Source organism: Pteropus alecto, unplaced genomic scaffold (genome assembly GCF_000325575.1).
Source record: "Pteropus alecto unplaced genomic scaffold, ASM32557v1 scaffold131, whole genome shotgun sequence".
NCBI classification, from domain to species: domain Eukaryota; kingdom Metazoa; phylum Chordata; class Mammalia; order Chiroptera; family Pteropodidae; genus Pteropus; species Pteropus alecto.
The window spans coordinates 25257419-25282501 of record NW_006434709.1 but is presented as its reverse complement, the minus strand read 5'-3'; the positions used below and the strand labels follow the sequence as shown (position 1 = coordinate 25282501).

Genomic DNA, 25083 nt, shown 5'->3' with positions numbered 1-25083 from the left:
CTACCTGTTTTATTTGGAACTGCTTGCAGATTTTAGCATTTTCAGCATGTACTGATTTTGCCTGCCAGTCATATCTTTTGGAAATCTTTTTCTTAAGGTTCACATAGCTTTCATTCTCCACTATAACTGGTGCAGGACCTTCATCCTCATCTGTCTCCTCCTCAGGTTCTGATTCTTTTTCAACTTGAAGGGGATAAAAGGAAACATTTTCGATATGGAGCCCTTTCTTTAGCAAAGGGGGAAAGTCACTATCTAACAAAGTAACAACAGCAACAAAAAATCATAAAAATGGAGAAAAAGTTAAAGCTTGAATAAAGCAGGTTCATTCATTTCAATACTACTACTATTGTTAAAGAACTTAAAATGAATCTTCAAGCATACTTTAATCAAGTATAAGTGGCTATTGTAAACCAAATTAAAACCAAGAAAAAATCACAGCATGCCTTGTTAATCCAGTAGATTCTTTACATTCAAGGAATTAACTGAAAGTTTCAACTATTTGCAAGTGTATCTAAAATTCCATGACACAGAACAACCCAAATGTCTATCAAATGATGAATTAATAAACGAAATGTGGTATGTCCATATAATGGAATATTATCTAGCAATAAAAAGGAATGAAGAACTGACACATGCTACAACATGAATGAACCCTGGAAAACATTATGCTAAGTGAAAGAAGCCAATCACAAAAAACCACATATTGTATCATTCTATTTCTATGAAATATCCAGAATAGGCAAATCCATAGAGACAGAATATAGATTTGTGGTCATCAGGGATTGGAGAAATTGGATTAAGGAGAAATAAGGAGTGACTGCTAATAGGTATGGGGTTTATTTTGGGGGTGATGAAAAGATAGTGGCCATGGTTGCACAACTCTGAATACTAAAAAATGTTGAATTGTATATTTTAAAAGGGTGAATTTTATGATAAATTTTATCTCAACAAAACTATTATTTTTTTAAAAGTCCACAACCCACAAACTGTCATTTCTTGAGGAATACATTTGAATCCCAGTGCTAGAAGCTGACATTTGGGAACAAGTCCAATGGCTAGGAGTGAACTCAGACAACTGTCCAGTATCTACATCTCAGTGCAGTTTTGTTGTTCTCTCCTTGTTGACATTTACAAAGGAACTCTTGTGATACGACAAAAACTTATTTCTGAAAGGAAGATAGCAACAAATAGTAGAAAATTCTTTCATAAACTCTGAAAAGGGGGTCTACTTATGGTGTAAGAATTGTACAGTGAACCTGGATCTGGATAAAGCTAGAAACCTGTACAACATTTCTCTGAGGATTTAGCGATTCATAAACATAGCACTACTCTAATGAATTTTGGGGGTCTACTGCACGAAAAAAAGCAGGAGGGTATGGATAGTGGTATAGAAAGTACCTCTAAAAACTCCTTTGAAAGTAATCCCATATAAAGTACCAGGATTAAACACATAAAACCAATGAATTAAATGACACAGATTTTCTGAGATGTAAGTTTCTTCCAACTCTCAACTGCTAGAATAAATTTACACATCACTACAAACTTTCAGTTCAGAGAGCCCAATCACAGTGACAAAACTGGGCCTTATAATTAAAGATCAGGGGATTCTCATCCCTTTTTGCCCATGGACTGAGGAGAAGACTTGCTTGAGATCACTGGGAGTTCCTAGACCAGCCCTCAGAACCCTAGACCTCTTTAATAATCCATCACTGTGGATGTCCCCCTCCACAACACCCTCCATGTGATCAGTGCCTTACATACCTTCTGGAATTTGACTTGAGACAAAAGAATTATTTGGAATCACTGGTTTACGACAGACGGGATTATTGATTCTGGTCCCAGAGGGTACTGGCGGAAAGTTCACTGGAGGGGAACTGTACTTGTGATGGGTATTTGTTAGTAACTTGACTATTTCTGATTCTTCTTCTAAAAGGGTTATCAAAGAATATACGACAGGTTCTGAAGTTTCTGCAAATATCAAGGCCTTGCTATAAAGGAACTCAGAAATATGTAAACGACAAGCCAGAGGTAGATTCTCATTGGTGGAATAAAATGCCACAAGGGGAGCTTGGTTGGGGTATTTGTGGTCTTTAGAAAATCGAATTTCAAGTTCGTATAAAAAGGATGCATCTTCATTAGCATTAAGATGAGACTCATCTACACTTCTTTCTACTCTTCCAACAATTTGATTTGGGGGAACTTCATGTTTGAATTTGCATTTTGATCCAAATTTACAATTTCCTTTGAGGTAAAATTTACAGATTTCAAGTGAAGTCTCCTGTATATTTTTGGTACTTTCCTTTTGCTTGGATTTGCAGAATTTACTTGTTAAATACTCCAGTTCTAATCCAATGGTCCAGACTCTGTTCTGAATTCTTTCCATGAATTTTTCTCCACAGATTGACTTAAGAGCGAATGCCTCTTCTTGTCGCTGTTCCACACACTCATCCATGCTTATATGGGAAACTGCTTCAGTGATCTTCATCCTCTCTCCAAATGTCTCTGAAAAACACTGGGTAAGTAGATGTTCTAGTGATGCTCCAACATCTCCATCACAAATCCTCAGGGCTGCTTGACAGCGTTCAGGGTTGAAACCATACCTGCCAAGCGCGAAACATGGCAAAAAAAAGATTGAGTAATAACAAATCACAGAAGTGAAATTCATTTAAATACATGTCTGTAAAGTTATAACTACATATAAGCAGGGTTTATATTTTGAAAAAGCATCCTTCATAATACTAATTCCTCCTTAATCCCCCTATCGTAAAAGAGAGAATATTAGGCATATCAGGTAGTGCTGGAACCTGCACAATAGGAAAGTACTCAAGGGGAGGGTTTATAATATGCCTTCGGTTTCTTTGAATTTTCCCCTAACTCCCATAAATGTTGAAAGCAATTACCTGGAAAGTTTTTGCACTGCAAATGTTGAGACTGTAAATTCTGTATTATGAGGCTCCACAGGGCCTGATCCAGCACATTCCAAAGGATCAGAGTCAGGAACAAGGGAAGCTTCTTGTCCAGCTGACCAGTACTGAGCATCATCACAATCAGGCTCATCCTCCTCCTCCTCCTCCTCAGAAATGCTTCTTCTGGAAAAAGTAACATTTTCATATGTTATATATTAATTTGTAGTTATTTCAAAGACAAATTTAACAAGAGTTTAAGAATTTAATTCACAGAGCCAAAGGACATAGGATCCTAACCACTATTCAATCATCCTAACCACTATTCAATTTATTCTTTTATTGACCTATTAATTTGTATCTTGGCAATTAAGATTTATCAGGCATTTATTACATGCTAGGTACCATGTTGTTAAGGGTTTTTATATGTAGTCTCTTTTAAAATCTTCCCAGTAACCCGGCCAGCTAACACTAGAATCTACATTTTTCAGATGATCAACTAAAACTTAGAGAGGATTAGTAACTGATGAAGGCTATACAGTAAAGAGCAACTAGAGATTGTGAACAAGGCCGTCTGACTCCAGAGCCACAGAGGTCTTGGCTAGCATTGTTCTCTCTTCCCATTCAGAAAAACCATGCCCAATTTTTTGTTTTGCTGCATAACCACCTTTCTTAAACCTAAGAGAGATGTGTAGACAGGATGGAAATTGAGCTGATCATGACTGGCCACTCATTAATTCTGGCAAATAGAAAGGATCAACCTTTCCAACTGAAATCACAAAGCAAAAAAGCCAAGAGTAAAAGTTGTTTCTCTTAGCAGATGGTCATGAGTAGTGTAATCTTAAGACTTCATCTGATCAACTCAAGCATTTGCTTCTAGAACAATACTTCTATTTGTTCACTATAAGGTTTGATTTGGAGGGTTGTCAATAAAGCAATTACTGAATCCATATTAGCACTGTCCTAGAAAAAAAAAACAAAGATGAAAAGGCAATCTGTACTATTGCTCACAGATATTGTAAAACAAACTCACTCTAAAATTGTTGCTGAATAATTATTCTTTTATTTCTCTTGGCTCACTTTCAACTAATTATATAGCAACAACAGAATCAGTATTAATACAGTATTCCAAAGACACACAAGACCTTCACTATATGTGAAGAGGCAAATACATCTTCTTTAATATAATAATTTACTCAAATAAAACCATTTACTCAGATCCAGCATCTGCATCTTGTTCTTGCAGGTCTCGGAGAAGGGCTTTCACTTTCTCCTGATTCTCAGAAGTCATATGCAGAGTCTGCAGGGGCACTTTGGCTTCGGGCTTCCATTTGCGGCGTGCCTCTCCTTTTCTTCCGCTACAGTTGCTAGGTCTGCAAAGGACACCGAAGAGAATTACACATTTACCTGTAATCAGAACTTTTATACTCTCCTCTGAGTCCCCAGATATATACAGCATAAACTGGATCTGTCACGTATCTTACAAAAGGTAATAATGAATGTGAAGAGGTTCTCTGTTTACTTACCAGAGTTCATTACACTGGAATGCTGAGGGAAAAAATATGATCAGATTCTTAATCATTAAAACTGGCTTCATTAACTCAAGAATCCTCTGGAAGAAGCAATGCTATCATGACTCCCTCTGTACTAGAGGACTTTCAAAAGAAATATGCTACATATAAAGAGTGTTATTTCATTCTATTTTAGGCACCCAATCTGAAAACCATCAAGAGTTCCATCTTGTTAAGACAAGTTAATACTCAGCCCTATTTTTGTTAATACTCAGCCCTATTTTTGCAATATTTACCTAAATTATCATTATCCCTTGATTATAAAAAATATATATGTTCACTGTAGAAAAGTAAAGAACAAAAAAAGAAAACAGAAATCACCCTAATTCATATCATCTTTTTCATATATATTTAAAAAGTGTACAGCATGTATAATCTTTTATAATTTATTTCCCTATCAAAAAAAAAACCTGGCATTAACCTAAAATTAAATTTATGCCACCAATCTTTTAATGTTGGAATTTAGATTTTTAAAAGACTCTTTTTAATATTTAAAACAATAATAATTATAAGATTTAACTTTATTTCCTAAATTTCTTTTTGTTTGTTTTTTTTGTCATGTTTCATTATAAATTTTCACAAATCTAGGGCATTTAAAATCCAACGTATTACTGAGACTAAAAAGTACCACACATTTACACTTGCAAAACTGGTAGCAAAGGAGAAAACAGAATTGATTATGGTTTATAACTATTTGGTTGCAACTTATGAAAAGAAATGTTACTCAAAATATTTATCATTTTCCTAACGTTTTCTTCTCAGAAACTTTAAACCTACAGAAATAAACACCTTTTATCTAGATTCACCAATTCTTAGTATTTGCCATAGATATGCACACAAACATTTATGCATTTCTCTTCCTTTTTTTTCTATACACACAAATATGTGTGTGTGTGTGTGTGTGTATGCCTTCTTCTCTCTCTGTATACATGTAAAGGCATATATTGCTGAACCACTTGAAGGTAAGCTGCAGATATCATATTCACACTTAGATACTTCAGCATGTATTTCCTAGAAACAGAGATATACTCTTACATAACCACTATACTATCACCACTCAAGATATTTTATATCAATATAATAATATCATCTAATTATAATCCATATTCAAAGTTCCTAATTGTCTCAATCATGTCCTATTTTTGACTATCTAATAAAAAATGACATTTAGTTATTTTTTTTCAAGTTCCTCTAATTTAGAATAGTTCTCTCACCTATTTCCTGACATTGACTTTTTTTTTGAAGAACTCAGGCCAGGTGTCTACCAGAAATGCTCGCAATTTGGATTTGGCTGACGGTTTCCTCAGGATTAGTAAAAAAAGAAAAGGGTGGGGGAAGAACTTCCATATGCTCCTATCTCAGCCACCACTTTTTGTATACCCCCACGCTTTGCCTTCCTTCCTGTTAGTAAGGACAAATCGCCCTTGATCCTAAGCTAAACCCTGTACTTGTACACTGTATCCCAGTCTCTTTGATCTCGAGGAAATCATTCCAGCATTCGTCCCCCTCGCTACATCATCAGTTCTTCATTTTTGAGATCATTCCCATTAGCATATACACACGTTGTATAAAACAAACAAAGTCAAAACAAACAAAGTCCTCCCTTTAACTGCACATTCCCCTCAAATTACTGCCTTATCTCTCCTCCCTCTTCTGCACTTTATAGCAAAACTTCTTAAAAGGCTTATCATTGTCTTTGTCTCCACTTTCTTTCCTTTTCTCTCTGAAACACACTCCAATCAGGATTTCTTCCCTGTCAACTACAGCAAACAGCTCTTGTCAAGGTTACCTATGCTATCCATATTGCCATATCCAGGGGACAACTGTCATTTTTCTTGACTTATCAAATTATTTATTTTTATAACTGAGTATCCCCTTTAAGTATCCAATTCAATCTGATTAGATAATCCCCTTTAAAACACCTTTAATTCTTGACTACCAGAAACCATGCTTAGTTTTCCTCTTACTTCATTGGGAATTCCTTCTCAATCCCCTTTGTTTGATCCTTCTAATCTCTCTTAGCTCTAAAGTCTAGAGTTCTAGGACTCAAAGTTTAAACCCCTTCTCTATAGACTACCTTATCCAGTCTCATAGCTTTAAATAGCATTTATTCATAGATAACTCATACATTCACTTCTCTAGCTTATATATTTATTTTGAACTCCAGACACATATTAAATTGTCTATGACATCTCTACTTAGAGAGTACCTCCTAACTGGTCTTCCTGGTTCCAATCCATGTCCTCTTGCAGTCTATTCTCCACATAGCACACTGAATCAGGGCTACTGAGTACGGTTGCACAGACTGTACACTGGCTATTGGCAAGGGTGGGAGGAAGGAGAGGGAAGAGGGGACAGCAAGAATAAAATCCAGCCCATGCTCTGCTCACCAAGCCATGCATCCTGGGCTACAACTACCCAAAGAAAGGGGCACCATCTTCTAATTCACATAAAAGTATATACTGAATAGCAGTAATTCTGGCCAGAGTGATGACATCACTTACCCTTACCTTAAACCCTGCAATGGCTTCCCATCTTACTCAAAGCAAAAGCCAAAGTCCTTATAATGGCCTCTAAAAACCTACAAACCTTAGCCTCTGGGATCTAACTGTCTGTTACTCTCCTTACCCACATGGCTATCCACATGGCTATCCACATGGCTCTAGCCACATGGCTCCCTTGCTATTTCCTAAACCTTCGAAGCACATTCCTGGATTAGGGACTTTGTACTTGCTTTTCCTCTGCCTTGAATGTTCATCCCCCAGATAGCATCACAGCTCACTACCACGTTTCCTTCTTGTCCCTGCTCAAATGACACATTATTAGAGAAGTCTTCTCTGATCACTGTACATAAAATAGCAACTATTTAAAAATACTGCCAATCTATTTTCATGTTTTCTATCTCTTTTATCCTCTTATTTTTCTCCACAGCACCTACCATCTGACATATTATATATCTGCTTATGGTCTTTATATCTCAAACCTCCTTCTATGAAAGCAAGGAAACTATGTTATTATTGCTTTAATTCTAGTACCTAAAACAGTACCTGGTGCATAGTAGGCATTCAGTCAATTACTTGCTGTATAAATGAACATTGAAGACTGTAAGAACTTATAATGTCTATGTTTTCAAAAAGAATGAAGCTGTATCTAACGCAGAAATTAGGTCCTTCAGTCAGAAGCTAAGGTAAAAAATATAGTTTCAAATTACTCTGGAAGATGCTTATAATGCTATCAAGTTTGACATTGATATATTATTTCTCAGTATGCCCCAAATGACCAATTTTCTTCTAGAATGGAAAAAAAAAAGTAGATTCTCTAGTTCAATACAAGATGAAGTATTTGGTCATGTTACGCACTATGTATAAAAAACGTATTTAAATCCTAAAATCATATACTCAATGCATCAAGAGGATTAGACTATAAGAAGCACTTGGAAACTGAGACTGAGGAAATATATTTTTCTCTCCATATCTTGCTCATCGTGGGGTCCAGATTCATTTAGTGGAAAATTTAAACTATGTAAATGCTATTTCCTTTTCTTTTTTTCCTGACTGCTTATAGCTGAATTTACTTAAGTTAAAAGCATGTATGATGCAGTTAAACTCCAGCACTTATTTATATTCCTTTCTAGCTAATATTTAATTGAGTTATTCCCACAAGAGTGTGTGTGTGTGTGTTTGTAAGTACAGCTTTAAAGACATCTCTCCATCTCTAAAAATTCCAGTAGACAGCTCACAGTTCAATTTGAAAGACAATTGGAATTTTATATTTATACTGCATAACGCACTGTAGTAAATCTTCACTTTCATTAAATATTCATTAGATTATCAGAATTTATTCATTATTTAAAAGTTGAAAGAGCAGCCTGAATATGACGTCTGTCACTGGTCATTGCATGAAGTACCAGTGAAGATTTGGTTGATCTGGTTGGGAAATGGATAACCCATCAACTAGCAAGAGTATAGTCAGGTCACATTCTGGGACTTTCAAACTACATTGTCTAAGAAATACTTAAAATTTTCATCACTTTCACCATTTCCAATATTTACTTTCTTAGTAACACTGGTTATAATAATAGTATTATACTCAACTCACAGTGTCATGTGCAAATTAAAGTAAATTCAGATTTTGAACTTCCAATATGAAAAAGCTGTTCTTTGCCATCATGCAGTTAGAAAATGTTACGAAGAGGGGGACTGCAAGGTTTTAAAATAAGAGGAACAAATAATTTGATCAGAATTACTTAGCATTTTCCTCCCTTCTTTTGGCCAACTGTTGTCCTATAGATTAGGAATTGATACCATTTCCATATTTGAACATTCAAAGAGCATAATACCTGGCTGAGCGCCTTGATTCACTGAAGATACAAAAGTCATCACCATCATCCCAAATTCTACTTGCCGCCTTTCTATTTCCACCACTGCCACCAGTGCCGCTGCTACCACCGTGAGATTTACTAGTGTGACTCCTGCCTCCTCTTCCTCCTCTAGAAGACCCTTTTCCACCTCCTTTGCCCGGCTTGCCTTTTCTTCTTACTGAACTCATTTTCACCTGCAAGAGAAAAAAGTAATACAGACATCATAAAATCAGACAGGTATAGCAGTAATGCTTTGTTAAAGTTATGGATATAGCCTATTTTCAAGAAATAAAGGAAAAAGCACATTTTAAAAGGACCAATTTAGGGAAAGCATGGATAAGCTGTTTCACAAAAGATTTACAAGCACACCTCCTCAGAATTCATATTTAGTGAATTCCTCTGACACAGATTTCGTAGCCAGGGATGTGCATCAGAAATATATGGAGAAGTTTCAAGACACACATGTGTAGGCCCTAATCCTACATTCTGATTTGGTTAGATCTGGTATAGGATTTAAAGATCTCTAGCTGAGTAGATATGTTTTCACATATTTAATAAGTGATTTGAGAAATAATTTACATATATTTACATATATACTTTCAAAACACAGCCCTGGATCATATAGTATGCCTGGGAGGAGTAAAAGTGTAGAGCTTTTGTATGCGATCCAGGTTTTGTTGTTATCAGCTTAAAATAAAGTGTTATAACTATAAGATGTTTTAGGTAAGCCTAATGGAAACTACAAAGCAAAAATCTATAGTCAATACACAAAAGATGAAGAGAAAGGAATAAAGGCATATCATTTCAGAAAATCATCAAATCAGAAAGGAAGACAAGAGAGAAAGAAAGGAACAAAGGATCTATAAAAACCTAAAAATAATTAATAAAATGGCAATAGTAAACCCTAGCTATCAATAATTAAATGTAAATAGACTAAATTCTCCAGTCAAAAGACACAGAGTGGCTGAATGGATGAAAAAACAAAACCCAACTATATACTGCCTATAACAGAAGTGCCTCAGTTTTAAGGACACGATACACTAAAAGTGAAGCGATGGAAAAAGATATGCCATGTAAATGAAAACCAAAAGAGAGCAGGGTTAGGTATACTTATATTAGACAAAACAGACTTTAAGTCAAAAAGGGTAAGAAGAGACATAGAAGTACATTTTATAATGATAAAGGGGTTAATTAGCAAGAGGATCTAACACTTGTAAATATTTATGTACCGGCATCATAACACCTAAATATACAAAGCAAATCAGAATTTATAGACCAAAAATAAAATGAAAATAAGATGCATTAAAATTATAGAATACAGCCAAAACTAGATTCAAGGTATTTTCTTAGACTTACATATTTTTATAGTAAAAGAAAATAGTTTTAACTCAAGTAATAAGTTGCACCAAAAAGAATAAAATACCTATCAATAAATTTAACCAAGGAGGTGAAAGACCTGTGCACTGAAAACTATAAGACACTGATGAAAGAAAGTGAAGACACATATAAATGGAAAGATTCCATGCTCATGGATTGGCAGACTTAATATTGTTAAAATGTCCATACTATCCAAAGCAATCTACAGATTTAATGTAATCCCTATCAAAATTCCAATGTCATTTTTCACAGAAATAAAATAACCACTTGTATGTTTGTATGAATATTTACTAAAATTTGTAGGAAACTACAAAAGACCCCAAATAGCCAAAGCAATCTTGCAAAAGAATAAAACTGGAGGCATTGTGCTTCCTGATTTCAAATTATATTACAAAGCTATAGTAATCAAAACACTATGGTACTGGCATAAAAACAGATAGATCAATGGAACAGAAGAGAGAGCCCAGATATAAACCCACGCATATACGATCAAGTAATTTATGACAAAGGAGCCAAGAATACACAACAGGAAAATGACAGTCTCTTCAACAAATGTTATTGGGAAAACTGGACAACCACAAGCAAAATAATAAAACTAGATTACTATCTTATACCATACACAAAAATTAACTCAAAATGGATTAAAGACTTAAATGTAAGACCTGAAACCATAAAACTAGAAGAAAACATAGGTGGTATAAGCTCCTTGATATATTGGTCTTGGTGATGATGTTTTTTTAGATCTGACTCCAAAAGCAAAGGCAACAAAACCAAAAATAAACAGGCGGGACTACATTAAACTAAAACGCTTTTGCATAGCAAAGGAAATGATCAAAAAAATGAAAAGGCAATCTACTGAGTGGGCAAAAACATCTGCAAATCATATATCTATTTGATAAGGAGTTAACACCTAAAATATATAAAGAACTCATACAACTCAATAGCAAAAAAATCCAAACTATCTGATTAAAAAATGAGCAGAAAGAACACATACAGAGGGCCAACAGGTACATGAAAAGATGTTCGACATCACTAGTAATCAGGGATATGCGAATCAAGACCATAGTGAGATGTCGCCTCAGAACTGTTAGAATGACTATTATCAAAAAGACAAAAATAACGATGTTGGTGAAAATGTGAAAAAAAAGGGACCCTCATGCACTCACTGTTGGCTGTAATATAAATTGGTGCAGCCACTATGAAAAGAGTATGGAAGTTCCTAAAAAAAATAAAAATAGAATTACTATATGATCCAGAAATTCTATTTCTGCGTATTTATCCGAACAAAATGAAAACACTAATTTGAAAAGTTATATGCCCCCATGTTCATTGCAGCACTATTCACAATACCTAAGATATTGGTAACAACCTAAGTCACTATCAATAGATGAATGGATAAATAAGATGTTGTTGTATATATACAATGGAATACTCAGCCATAAAACAGAATGAAATCTTGCTATTTGTGACATATATGGACCTTGAGGGCATTGTGTGAAGTGAAATAAGTCAGACAGAGAAAGACAAATACTGTATGATCTTACTTACAAGTAAAATTAAAAAACAAAACATCAAGCTCATAGATACAGAGAACAGACTAGTGGTTGCCAGAGGGCGGTAGGGGTGAGGATGGGTCAAAAGGTAGAAACTTCCAGTTATAAAATAAATAAGTCATGGGGATGTAATGTATAGTATGGTGACAATAGTCAATACTGTACTGCACATATAAAAGTTGCTAAGAAAGTAAATCTTAAAAGTCCTCATCACAAGAAAAAAATTTTTTTGTAACTCTGTATGGCGATGGACTTTAACTAGACTTACTGTGGTGATCATTTCGCAATATATACAAATATCGAATCATTATGTTGTACACCTGAAACTAATGTTATATGCTAATTATATCTCAATTAAAAAAAAAGTGATCCAATTATGTGTTGTCTATTTATCACTTTAAACTCAAAGATACAAATAAATGAAAAGTAAAAGGATGGAAAAAGATAAATCCTGTAAACAGCAACCATAAGAAAGGTGGAGTGGCTATGCTAATATCAGACAAAAGAGACTTTAAAGCAAAAAAGTTTCTAGAGATAAAGAAGAACATTTCATAATGATAAATGAGTCAATCCGTCAGGAACATATAACAATTATAAGCATATATGCACCTAATAACAAAGCACCAAAATACATGAAGCAATAAATGACAAAAATGAAGGGAGAAATAGACAATTCGATAATAACAATAGAAGACTTCAATACCCTACTTTCAGCAATGGTAGAACTAAATCAAAGATCAACAATGAATAGAAGACTTAAAACACAATATAAACTAACTAGACCTAGGGGATAACTTTAGAACATTCTACACAACAATAAACATTTTTCTTATGTGCACAGGAAAAAAGTTCAGTATAGTCCTATACTAGGCTATAAAACAAACTTCAAAAAACTAAAAGAAATTAAAATAATACAAAGTATGTCTCACCACAACAGTGGAAATTATAAATAAAAAGCAGGAAAAAATTTCAGAAACTCGCAAATATGTGGAAATTAAACTAGGTCTCTTGGTACTCCTTTCTTCAAAATCTTTCATGATTATAAACATTTACTGATTACTCCCTCCCCCTCCTTGTCCTCCTCCTCTCAGAAAGCTCTTTGAAGGCAAGGATTATATCTATTTTGATTAACACTGTACCTCTAATAACAGTATCTGGCATATAGTAGGAATTCAATATATACTCGTGGAACGAATGACTGAAGGTTGAATAAATGATATGAGAATGGAGATTCACTCATTTAATTATTCATTCCACAAATATTTATTGAGCAGTTATTATGTGCCAAGTCCTAGGGATATAACAGCAAAGAAGACAAAATTCCTGCCTCATGAAATGTACCTTCTGAAGGGTAAGACAGAAAATAAATAGATATATAAGTTAAATGCTATGAAGGAAAAGAAAAATCCTGAGGGTGTTATTTTAGGTTGAGTGGTCAGGTAAGGCCTGAGATCATATTTGCGTACACACCTAAACAAATTGAGAGAATGAGTCATGAAATATTTAAAAAAAAAAAAAAGCATTCTAAGCAGAAGCAATAATAGGTGCAAAGGAGCTCAGCTGGATGAACAGTAAGAAATCTGTAGTGAAGCGAGGAAAGAAGAGATCGGAGAGCAGAGAGGCCCATGTAGGCCCTAGGAGGACTTTGAATTTTATTCTAAATACAGTTAAGTTCTCCCTTAACGTTGTCAATTGGTTCTGTGACTTTAAGCAAAAGGACTTGTAATGAAACCAATTTTACTGTAGGCTACCTGATATAAACAAGGGTTAAGATCTCATAGCATCTCATCAACAGTATAATGAAACGAAGTTGAACTAAATGACATTATTGGAGGACCTTCTATATAATGAGAGTCACTATGAGAACTCACTATGAGGCAAAAGCCAGATATGACTGACTTATGTTTTAAAACAATTACTCCAGCTGCTTTGTGAAGAATAAAGATTGGGGGGGGGGGCAGCAGTGAGGAGGCCACTTAGGAAACAACTGCAGTTATTCAGGTTAGAGAAAAAATACAGTGGGTTGGACTAGGGTGGGAGCAGTGGAGTTGAAAAGTGGTCATAGATTCTGAACGTATTTTAAAGGTAGATGAAGCCAGGGTTTGAAACAATCCACCTGACTCCAAAGCTGAAATTCTTTCCACCACATCGACTCTTTACCACACACATATCTTTTATCTTCAATTCAAAGGTTAATGACAAGCTGGCTCCCACTGGATTTGTGCCTGGGTCTTAATTTATAGTAACAACATGGAGAGTTCAATGCCACTGAAAGAAAAAGTTTAGTGTTAACAGTTCCCCTAGAAAGGACAGGCATGCCATGCCACCAGGGGCCACAAGGGGGAAGCACCAGTGAGGAGGCAGAAAGGAGCCAAGGGAAGGTATAGGCTACAAGCTTCCTGGTGTTTACATGGGAAAGGCAGAGCAAGGTAAACGGTTTAGCACTGGCAAATCTGAATAATTCCAGCAGACTCTGGGACATAGAAGATACCCCTATTTGCCTGGTACCTGGTCCTGGATTGATTTTAGGGTGGGGGAAATTACGAGGGTATGGACTCCAGATTGGTTGATGTGCAAAGGAAAGTTGTGTTCAAAGGTCATTTGTTAATTACCTATCCCTAGGAAGGGCAGTTTCTTCCTGATGTCAAAACATCATAAAATATGGGAAATAAAAAATATAATTAATACATTTTCTAATCTAAATTTTAAACCATATCATTGTTTCCTCCTCTTAGATAAGAACATCATAAGAAGTTTAACTACTTCAAGTTCTTCTGTAAAAAGTGGTACATATACACATATTCCCCCCAAAATGTGGTACATATACACATATTCCCCCCAAAATGTAGGGTCATTAAAAGCTTAACAGGAGACCAAAACAATGGGACAAACTGAATTCTGTAAAGTTGTGCATCAATAATTACCTATTATGTCTAAAATTTTGAAAAAGGAAAAGGATGTGAAAATCAGACAGAAAGATTAGAGCTTCATCTCAAAAATCACCAGCTCAAAAAAAGTCTGTGTAATAAGGAATACTAAGAAAAAAGCAAGAAGATACTGTGCTCCATTTAAAAAATAATAATAATAAGTGGTTAGCTAACTAGCCCAAGTCACAGCAAGCTTGCCTAAAGAGAGATCAACAACTTGTTTCACACCACTCCAGAAAGTGTTACAACTTGATCTGAGATCTGCTCTCAAATTCCAGATGAAGACTTGCTGGCTGTATCCAATTGAACTCCCCCTAGACGTTTTCCAAGGAATAGGAATTAGGTTGTATAATCCACATGGATAGATTCCACTATTCTATTCCATTTAGCCAGGGAAGAGTCCAACTATCTTTTTTTCACAAGGACCTGTTTGGCTTGAAGAGTATCCTTTGTTTCACACCCATTTGGCTCTCAGGAACATAATCACCAAGCTGGACACTGAACACTGATACACACCACTCCTCTTCCAGGCAAATCTCTAACACCATACATCCATCGCCGTAAAGATACCCAAACCTGGTACCTTTCTTCGAGCATTCATCGCCTCCAATCCTCTCCCAATAGCCGCCCAGTTCGAGATGGAGACAGGAAACGAAACCCGAGCCCCTCCAATCCAACTCTTTACCCAGCTCCGAGCCTGAATTTAGCTACCCTGCCTCCAGCCTGAGCGTATTCAAACTCAACTGCCGACCCCCACCTGGCCTGGTCCCAGGGTCTGGGCTCCTGCTGGTCCAGACTCTCCCGCCCCAAACAGGTTGGATCCCGCCTACAGAGCCAGGAAGCTCCTCCGACCCTAACCACTCCGGGAGAGGGAGGCAGCAGAAAGGTCGGCACACTGACAAAGGTCCGACCAGACTATACACACGCCCTTTGTCCGCAGAAGGGGAGGCCGTACCGACTCGCAGTGCTGTTTCCCAGGGCGGCTGTCAGGAGGGAGCACCCAGGGACAAGGGGGTCCCACCAGGGTCAGCCACCCCTCACGGACCTCACCTGGAGCTGCTCCGCCGCGGCCCAGCTGCAGCTGCACAGCCCTGGAGCCTTCTGATTGGCTTAGCCTTGGCCCCTCTCACATTCGTTTCCGGGTGAGAGGTGCCTGGTCGCCCCAGCAACCGAGTCGCACTCTGAGCTTAGCTCACGCTTGGTTCCTTCCACGCCGCGGAGCTGGCGACTCAGGGGAAATCGCAGAGTCAAGAAAATCTCTCCAGCACCTCTCTGCCAAGTGAGTGCCCCTCTTCCTAACGCCCCGAGCGCGGAAGGGCGCCTTTAAGTGGAACTCGCATTGGGCCACGGCTCGGCCCTTGGTAACTCGGTACCGGTGTGACATATTTCCTGAGCGTCTGCGCTGGAGATGGGGTGGGGGCGCGGAGAGCCCTTGGCCTGGGAATCTGGAGACAGGGATTCTAGTTCTGATTTGGCCGTTGGTTTGCTGTTGTGAAACCTTAGGCAAGTGCCAACCTCTCTGCTTCCTCTATGGTGCCAGTCGATCTTGATCTGTTAGGTTCCTTCTAGCTCAAACATTCCAAAAATTTCGAATGTGGAACCATTTAAAAGCAATTGAAAACAGTTCGGTTTCTTGAATGATAAAGTTAAGTACTCTGATTAATAAGCATTTAACGATTGCTTCCCAAGTGCCATTCTTTTTAACTTGGTCTCCATTCCAGTCTCATTTTGTTTTTACCCCACCCTCACATCCTACCCCTCATCATTTACTGTCTTTATTTCCTTTCCTTCTGCCAAATCAGAGATTCTTCAGTCCACCTTACCTCCAACACAATCAATAGATCATATAGGCTATCCAAGAGAAATAAAAATATGTCCATATAAAAACATATACATGAATGTTCATAGCAGCACTATTTATAACAGCCCAAACTGGCAAAACCCAGCTGTCCATCAACAGATTAATAAACAAAATGTGTTATTTTTGTACAATGGACTATTATTTGGCAATAAAAAGAGATGAAGTACTGATACATGCTACAACATGATGAACCTTGAAAACATCATGCTAAGTAAAAAAAGCCAATCACAAAGGAACATATATATTGTATGATTCCACATATATGAAATGTCCAGAATGTGCAAATTCGTAGTGACAGAAAGTAGATTAGTGGTTGCCAGGGGCTGGGGCTAGGGTGAGGGTGGGGGAAAATTAAAGGAATGGAGAATAACTGCTAATGAGTACATGATTTCTTTTGGGGGTGATTAAACTAGTCTAAAATTAGATTGTGGTGATAGTTACATAACCCTGAATATTCTAAAAAACATTGAATTGTATACTTTTAAAGGATAAATTTTATGGTATGTAAATTATATATTAATAAAGCTGTTATAATAAATAAACCAAGAAATAAAAATCATCTAGACATAATTATTATTTCCCCAAAACCCTCTGCTGAACAATGGAATGCCAAGTAGTCATATGCTTGTGATCATAATAAGTGAGTCTATTTGATTAGCTCTTAAAGCACATTTGTTATAGGTCACATGACATAAAAATATTTACGTTTATGTTACTTTTCCTAAATCTTTTAAAACAGCTGCAGAAGTGTATAAGATAAACTTTATATTTCCAAATGGAGACAAGTATGGTAAGCATACATTTCAATTACTTTTTCTATACAGGTTAAAATTAAATAGCTTAAATGTAAAAAAAAAAAAAAAATGAGACTGTCACATTTTATAAAACTATTGGCACATTAATTCCATTAAATAAAATAACATGGAAATACTACTAGATGAACAGATTTTAAGTCTAAATTCTAATGTTAAATTTAGGCAGTATGCCTTGGTAACCTATGGGTCAGTCTTCCTAGTTCTTGCATCTCAATGATTACAAGACCATCTAAGCTCCTCATCTGTGGTCTCACTTGTTTCAGTACTAGGAAGACAAAGAGACTCATAGGTGCAGTTTTGATTAGGCCTGACTAAGTAATACTTTATTACTTAGTCAAACAGGGTTTCCATTTATAATCTTCAGTATTTCTCTCTCGTTTAGATGGTGATTGTACAAGGACATCTTCTGGAATCTTTGAGAGAAATGGAATAGGTATTCATACCACTCCTAATGGGATTGTCTACACAGGAAGCTGGAAAGATGACAAGGTATTGTTGTTGGTTTGAATACTGACAATGGATAAGTAAACCTATTGGTTAAATAATTCCAGGTATTTTACACTTAATTAAAAACACATGAGTAGATTATATAACAATAAACCAATGATTATATTTAACATCTATGAACATATGAGTAATATTAAACTCATGTATAGAGCTAATCATCATTATCTTTCTAATCTCCTGTTCATTGGGTAAAGCTAAACTCATTATGTGATTTTCTCATTTAATCCTTGAAGCAACCTCCTGAGGTAGGTACCATTAATACTCTTGTTTACAAATGAGGTAAATCAGGCTCAGATTCCTTGCCCAGCTACTAAGTCATTAAACAAGAATGTGTACTCAGGTCTTCTTGAATACAATTTTTGTTCTTAACAACTTTTGTACTGTTTCTTGGGCTAACTAAACTGGTTGCCCTTTAAGATTTTTGATATATTCAAGGTATCTCAGAGACCTCTACTATCATCATGGTGTTCAAGTGTCCCACATCAGGAACATTTGACCTGGGGGAGCTTCGCAGAGGGATACATATGAAGGACAGCGATTAAAATGTTGTCATATTTTTTATGGAAATAAAAAGTAATACAATGATAGATTAAATATAACTAAGTGGATGATAGACATATGTGTACATTTTCAAAGTATTCCAGGGCAACTGAAGGTTAGTTACTTAGGTCATTTCCTTTGTTACAAACAGATGAATGGTTTTGGAAGACTTGAGCATTTCTCGGGAGCAGTATATGAAGGACACTTTAAAGACAATATGTTTCATGGATTGGGGACTTATACATTCCCAAGTGGGGCAAAGTACACTGGAAATTTCAATGAAAATAGGTAAGCTTAAAATAAAAAGTCACTACAGTTCTAAAAGGTTCTTTTAGGCATGTTTGTTTAAGTATTATATTTAGTTAATGCCAAATATTCTTTTGTAGTACATTTTGTTAAAATATATTTTTAACATATTTAGTAAGAAATGTAGGGTTATTTTGGGGGAAAAAAATGTTATGAGATGCTGAGCATCATGAGCCTCAAAAAGAAAATATTGTTTATGGTGATAATCTGTTAGACTTTTCATTTACTGTCTCTTGACCCCTCTGTTCATATTAGAACCTTTTGCATTCAGCTTATAAATTTAAAGCTTATTTCAACTATTGAGAAATGTAAGCAAAAATTACTTTCACTGGAAATATCCTGATAAATTTCTTAAAAGCAGCCTTGGGGATAATTTTGTAATTGTTTATTTCATTTTGATCTGATATGTGTGTGTATTTTTACTAGACTAGTTTTAAAAATGTAGGCAAAATTGTAATTTTCAAATTGTAGAAAGGTACCCACTTTACCAGCTTAATCTTCACACTGAATACCATGCCATGTCATCCAGAGGTTCATGTTCATTTATAAATACCCCTTTATTATTTCCAGAATTGAAAATGCAGCCTAATTGTAATGAGGTGGTTGATGTAAATACATTTTAAGGAGGGCAAAAAAGTATTCGTTACATTGACTCCAAGTCTGTGATGATAACACATAAACTTTTCATGTGTTAATAGAGGGAGAAAAATCTAACCCATGGAATAAAGGTGTGTCTGTTTATGTGAAGTGCATTTTTACCACTCCAAAGAGTCTAAGAAAATACCAGCACAGAATAGTACCTCAAACATAGTTGATGGTCAATAAATATTTGTCAAATAAATAAATTAACTAATATAAACTTTACATTTTTAACTGATTGTTTTGGTTTTGTGTAAACTTAGCATATGTAATCCTAAAATCTCGGACACCAAAATTTGTATAATGACAATGTTCTTTTGGAATAGTAATAGTAGTAGTTTTTTGTAGTATAGAAAAGCAGGATTATGAGTTTTAAATCAAAGTTTGAAAGTGGAAAGATTCTTCAGACATAGTATATAATATATCACAGACTTGATAATCTTATATCTGGACGGTAAATTCTTGCTCTTTGTTAATGAACAAACTGATTTTTTACTATTGCAGGGTGGAAGGTGAAGGACAATATACTGATATTCAAGGACTAGAATGGTGTGGTAGTTTTCATTTCACAGCTGCTCCAGGCCTGAAACTAAAGCTCCACATGTAGATACTCTGCATTAAAGCTGTAATGTAGTAACTGAAGCATTTAGTTGTAAGGAAAACAAACCTGTCATCTGAAATAACTTCATACATTACTTCTATATTGTAATTTTGCCAATTAAACCATCATTCACTTATGTCTTTTTGAATTTTATTTTTATCATCTTATAATTAGTTTAAATTATGTGATTCAGTTGAGAGTTTGCTCATTTTAATAAACACAGCAGAACTAATCATATTCAATCTTTGTGCCTGAGTTTTGTCATCTTAAAAAGTTTATCTATGTGTTAAAGGAAACTCAAGAAAATGAAAAGACAATCCACAGAATGAAAGAATATATTTAGAAATCACAAAGCTGATAAATGTTTAGTTTCCAGAATATATAAAGAACTCACATATAAATGTATATAAATAAAAAGACAACCCAATTTAAAAATGGGCAAAGAGTTTGAATAGACATTTCTTCAAATGTCTAATAAGCAAACAAAAAGATACTCAACATCATTATTCTTTAGGGAAATACGAATTGAACCCACAGTAAAATACCACTTCACAATCACTGGGATGGCTATATTAAAAAAAAAAAAACAACACAATAACAAAGGTTGGCAAGGATGGGAGGAATTGAAAACCTCAAACATTTCCAGTGGGAAGGTAAAATGATTCAGCCTCTTTGGAAAACAGTTTCTCAAAAAGGTAGACATATAATTACCATATGACCTAGCAATTCCTAAGTATGTAGCCAAGAGAATTGACTTATACAGGAAATGTCCATAGCAACATTATTCATAACAGCCCAATACTGGAAATAACCCAGATGTCCATCAACTGATGAATGGATGAACAAATCTGGTACATCCATCCAATGGAATATTATTGAGCCATAAAAAGAAATGTGGCACTGACACATGCTACAACATGAATGAATCTTTAAAATATTGTAGTAAGTGAAATAATCCAATCACAAAAGGCCACATATTGTGTGACTGTTACGCAAAATGTCCAGTAGATGACTGGCTGCCAGGGGAGGGAGGAATTGGTATACATGGAGTTTCTTTTTGGGATGATGGAAATGTTCTAGAAATCAGTGGCGATGGTTGCACAGCATTGCGAATACTAAAAACCATTGAATTGTCCACATTAAGGAGACAAATTTTATGTATGGTAAGTGAATTATATTCCAATTTTCTAAAAAGTGGGTCTTAAGTGTCTCACATATGCTATGGTTAGAAAGCTTCTTTGCCTTTTATATAAAATAATTTTAAAAATGACCAGAACAGTATACAACATCTATCTATTAAAAATTACAATAAAGTAACTGCTGGTGGGACTGCAAATTGGTACAGCCACTATGGAAAATAGTATGGAGGTTCCTCAAAAAACTAAGAATTGATCTACCATATGATCCAGCAATCCCTCTACTGGGTATTTACCCGCAAAGACTTGAAAACTCGTCTCTATAAAGATATTTGCACACCGATGTTCATAGCAGCATTATTCACAGTGGCCAGGACATGGAAGCAACTGAAGTGCCCTATGATAGATGACTGGCTAAAGAAGCTGTACATATATACAATGGAGTATTACTCAGCCATAAGAAGAGATGAAATACTGCTATTTGCGACAACATGGATAGACCTCGAGATAATCATGCTAAGCGAAATAAGCCAGACAGAAAAAGTTGAAGATCACATGATATCACTTATATGTGGGCTATAAACCTATAAGCAACAAATGAGCAGGACAAACAAACAGACTCATGGACATGTATCATAGACTAGTGGTTATCAGAGGACTGTAGAGTAGTAGTTGCTAGTAGGGTGGGGAAAGAGGGAGGAGGTAGACTGGTTAAAGGGGGTCAAATATAGGGGAGTAGAGGGAGGGTGAAATGGCTAAAGGGGATCAAATATATGGTAGCTGAAGGAAACTGGACTTTGGGTGGTGAACACACAATAGAACATAGAATATCAGATGTCAAATGATAATGTACACCTGAAAATTATATGATTGTATTAACCAATGTTACTCCAATAAACTTAATAAAAAAATGTTTTACAATAGCGGCCCTGGAGAAAAAAAATTACAATAAAGACCTGAGTGTTTCTGCTAAAACCGTTTTTCTAAAACTGACAAAAAATGGTGCATACAATAGATAACTTCTATATCATATTTCTTCACTTAAAAATATTAAAATTTTATTTCTCAATATATGATTGCCAAAATTTTTAATTTTTTGTTTTTTTTAATATTGAAATAAAAATGGTATTTTTGTTTCTCATAATAATAGCTTTGTATTTAATTTCAAAAGACCTTGTTTATAAGTGTTCAAAGATACATTTAAAAATTAGACATTTTTTGGATTTGTTGCTTAGCATTAACTGGTATGGTTTTAGAATTAAATATTACTGTACTGGAATGTATAAGGAAATAAATACTGAACAAGTTAAGATAAGGAGAAGGGATGTTCTCAAGGACCAGGACAAATAATGCAAATCCAAAATTTCTGGAAAATATAGAAAAATAACTGCTTTACTGCAAACTAAATTTTCCCAGTATTTTTCTTCAAATTACTTACAGTAGCAAGATTTTTGCTTTTAAAATCTTTAACTTTTTGTTGATATATAAATAACTTCTCAATGCTCAAGTTTCCAGTTTTCTAAGACACCAAAGTCATCTCTCTTAAACAATTTTCTTTCTTTTACTCCTTGAAACTAAAGGCAGTACAGTTATTTGATTAGTTGATGCTAGAATTTGACCTGGTGCTTATATAATTAGAAGAGACACTAGTTTTCCTCATTTAAAAGCCTAGTTAGCATATGACAGTCTCGTTTCCGGGCAAGTCAAACCTCTCTACAGCTTCTTTTTATAACCTTTAAGTTAATTCAGAACCCACAGAAGCCTTGATCCAAGGATGATATAATCACAGCAAGCACCATGGGGTAAGTGTGTGCTTTTATGTGCTTTGAGAGGCATTGAGAGGAGAAATATTTTCATTAAGGAAAAATTCCATTAATCTTTAATTAGTAATTTTGATTCAAAATATGTTAATATTCATTTAAGGTATCCCTTTAAAGAAATAACTTTTTATTTCAAAGTATAAAAATTTATAAAACATTCATTTTCTTGATTAGTTTTTAAATTATGTCATAATCTGCCTTTATAGGTAGGTTGTCAACTAATGAAATGTTTGGGACTGAAGAGTTTTGTACATTTACATATATTTAATTGAATCTGAGTTAAATTTTAAGAGCAATCTTAAAGAAAGGATGACAAGATTCTTGATTTTCGAAGCAAATAAACCTAACATGTATATGCCTCTTTGGGATTAAGAATAAAGAATGAAAAATATTAGGAATAAAGGAAGGTTGATTTGTGCCTTTTGTAACACAGAAAAAGGATAGAGAGGTTTACTCCTCTACACAGAAAAATGTATGCTGATTAATTACACAGGGAAATTAGTGAATTTTAATTCTAAACCCTTTCCAGGGTTTTGGGAGCATCATGAGAAGAACTGAGTTTCACTTGAAAGCTTTCCATTCTTAAATGAGAATAGGATTCCATTACAATTAGTATTGGAATTATATAGATTTTTATGTGCTGAAACAACATTATTATGAAAATCTAGAAATTTATTTGTATCACTCTTTTGTCTTTTTTATTAGTTCTTTTCAATATAAATTATATTGCTACAAATGGTATAGCTATTTTATTGAAGGCACTTCTGAAGGATATAACATAAATGATAAAAAATTTATACTAGAGAAATGTCTTTTCGACACATTTATACCAGTTTACATGAATCTACATTTTTGTTAATACTGTGGGCTCTGAAAATGCATCTAAACCAGGTTGAAACCTCAGAGGCTTTTGAAAGGAAGATTATCATACTATTGTTAACTTTTGATACAAATATAAAGGTTAACACAGATGAGTGCCTTGTACAACTTTCTCCCTCCCTTCCTTCTTTTTTCTTTAATGGCAGTAATTTTAACCTTTTAGGGGGTCGAGGAGCACTTTAAGAAACTTTGGAAACCAGCCCACACTCTCTGCAAAAACATGTAAAATCATACAAAAATTTCCACACAATTTCAGGAGATTTATAAATGGTCTGAATTCCAATGTATGGAACTCAGGTTAAGAACCTTTGATTTTGAGTTTTAGGGCTGGAGTATAACTTATACTGAATTATATTTTTCTTAGTTTTTGGATTTTTATGAATTATAAGAATCTTCAAGTTAATACTTTTTGCTAATTTCATCTCAGGAACAATGTTGAAGATGCTGATTCTCCCACTGACCACCATTCAACACACACACACACACACACACACACACACACACACAATTTATATGAGAGTGAAACACAGTTTCACCAATATCCATAGTGTTGACAATCACATTACTGCTGCTTGTCCCCAGTGACTTGATTAATCATTTGTGCTTTCAAGAGTGCCAAGAATCACTTTGGGAATCATGGAAGAAAAAAAATCCTCATTATTTTATTTTAAGGTGTTTTCAGTGCCCCAAATAAGATGAATTAAACCATAAAATGCTAAATATTACATAGGACACACTTCTCATTGGTAGGTTCATGATTATTTTATTGTCTGCCCCTGCCCTTAAAAAGAGTGGTTAGTATTAACATCCATTTAAGTCTTCCTAAAATAATCAGAAAAATAAAAAGAGAAAGTGGCAGCTTATCAGATGTTCAAATTTGTCTATTTGAGGAAACCTCTAGAATTTATCTTCTGAGAATGAGAAAGTAGCCATTTCAAAAATATTTGTTTGACATTTAAAGGCACTGCATTCTCAAATAGCTTTGATTTTAGTAGCCCCTAACAAAAATAAAAATAAAAAGGCTGTGCTGGCATGGTTTTACTGAGTAACAAAGAGGCAAATATTAGAAAATTCTTATTATGTTCTCTAGAAAGCTTCCTCCTTCTCTTAAATTTTCACTGGATTTCTTATGGAGTGTGTGAGTGGGGTTGGTAGAGATGGTACATAGGGTGGGTAAAAGGATAATTAGGGAGAAGCAGAATAACCTTACTGTGTAAGGTATCCTGACATCTGCTATTTACCATAACACATGAGCAAAGGATGAACAATGGGAAAAAAGAGATGGTTG

The 25083-nt window shown here is 35.1% G+C and overlaps 2 protein-coding genes across 8 annotated transcripts in view; one reads left to right on the top strand and one right to left on the bottom strand.

Moving 5' to 3' along the window:
- The window catches only part of DHX57 (DExH-box helicase 57), a 50404-nt gene extending 34601 nt beyond the window's left edge, over positions 1-15803 (bottom strand). For 2 of the 6 annotated variants that reach the window (XM_015587569.2, XM_025045109.1), the window contains exons 1-6: positions 15275-15424; positions 8814-9028; positions 4118-4276; positions 2901-3089; positions 1762-2600; positions 5-183 (exon numbers count right to left, since the gene is read on the bottom strand). In XM_015587569.2, coding sequence (XP_015443055.1) covers positions 5-183; positions 1762-2600; positions 2901-3089; positions 4118-4276; positions 8814-9028; positions 15275-15292 — 1599 coding nt within the window. In that variant the 5' untranslated portion in view covers positions 15293-15424. Of the gene's footprint in view, positions 1-4; positions 184-1761; positions 2601-2900; positions 3090-4117; positions 4277-8813; positions 9029-15274; positions 15425-15448; positions 15522-15646 lie in introns of those variants that run through there. The other 4 variants (XM_006909656.3, XM_015587571.2, XM_015587570.2 and 1 more) reach the window with 4 other exon arrangements.
- A 23-nt stretch (positions 15804-15826) lies between these two features.
- Positions 15827-20197, top strand: MORN2 (MORN repeat containing 2). Of its 2 annotated transcripts, XM_006909654.2 has the most exons (5): positions 15827-15970; positions 17292-17342; positions 17750-17856; positions 18566-18702; positions 19864-20197. In XM_006909654.2, the coding sequence occupies exons 4-5, from the start codon at positions 18566-18568 to the stop codon at positions 19964-19966; spliced, it is 240 nt and encodes a 79-aa protein (XP_006909716.1). In that variant the 5' UTR covers positions 15827-15970; positions 17292-17342; positions 17750-17856; the 3' UTR covers positions 19967-20197. The 2 variants fall into 2 exon arrangements, with proteins under 2 accessions (XP_006909716.1, XP_006909717.1); XM_006909655.3 differs by lacking the exon at positions 17292-17342 and having other exon boundaries at positions 15839-15970.
- Positions 20198-25083: the final 4886 nt, after the last annotated feature.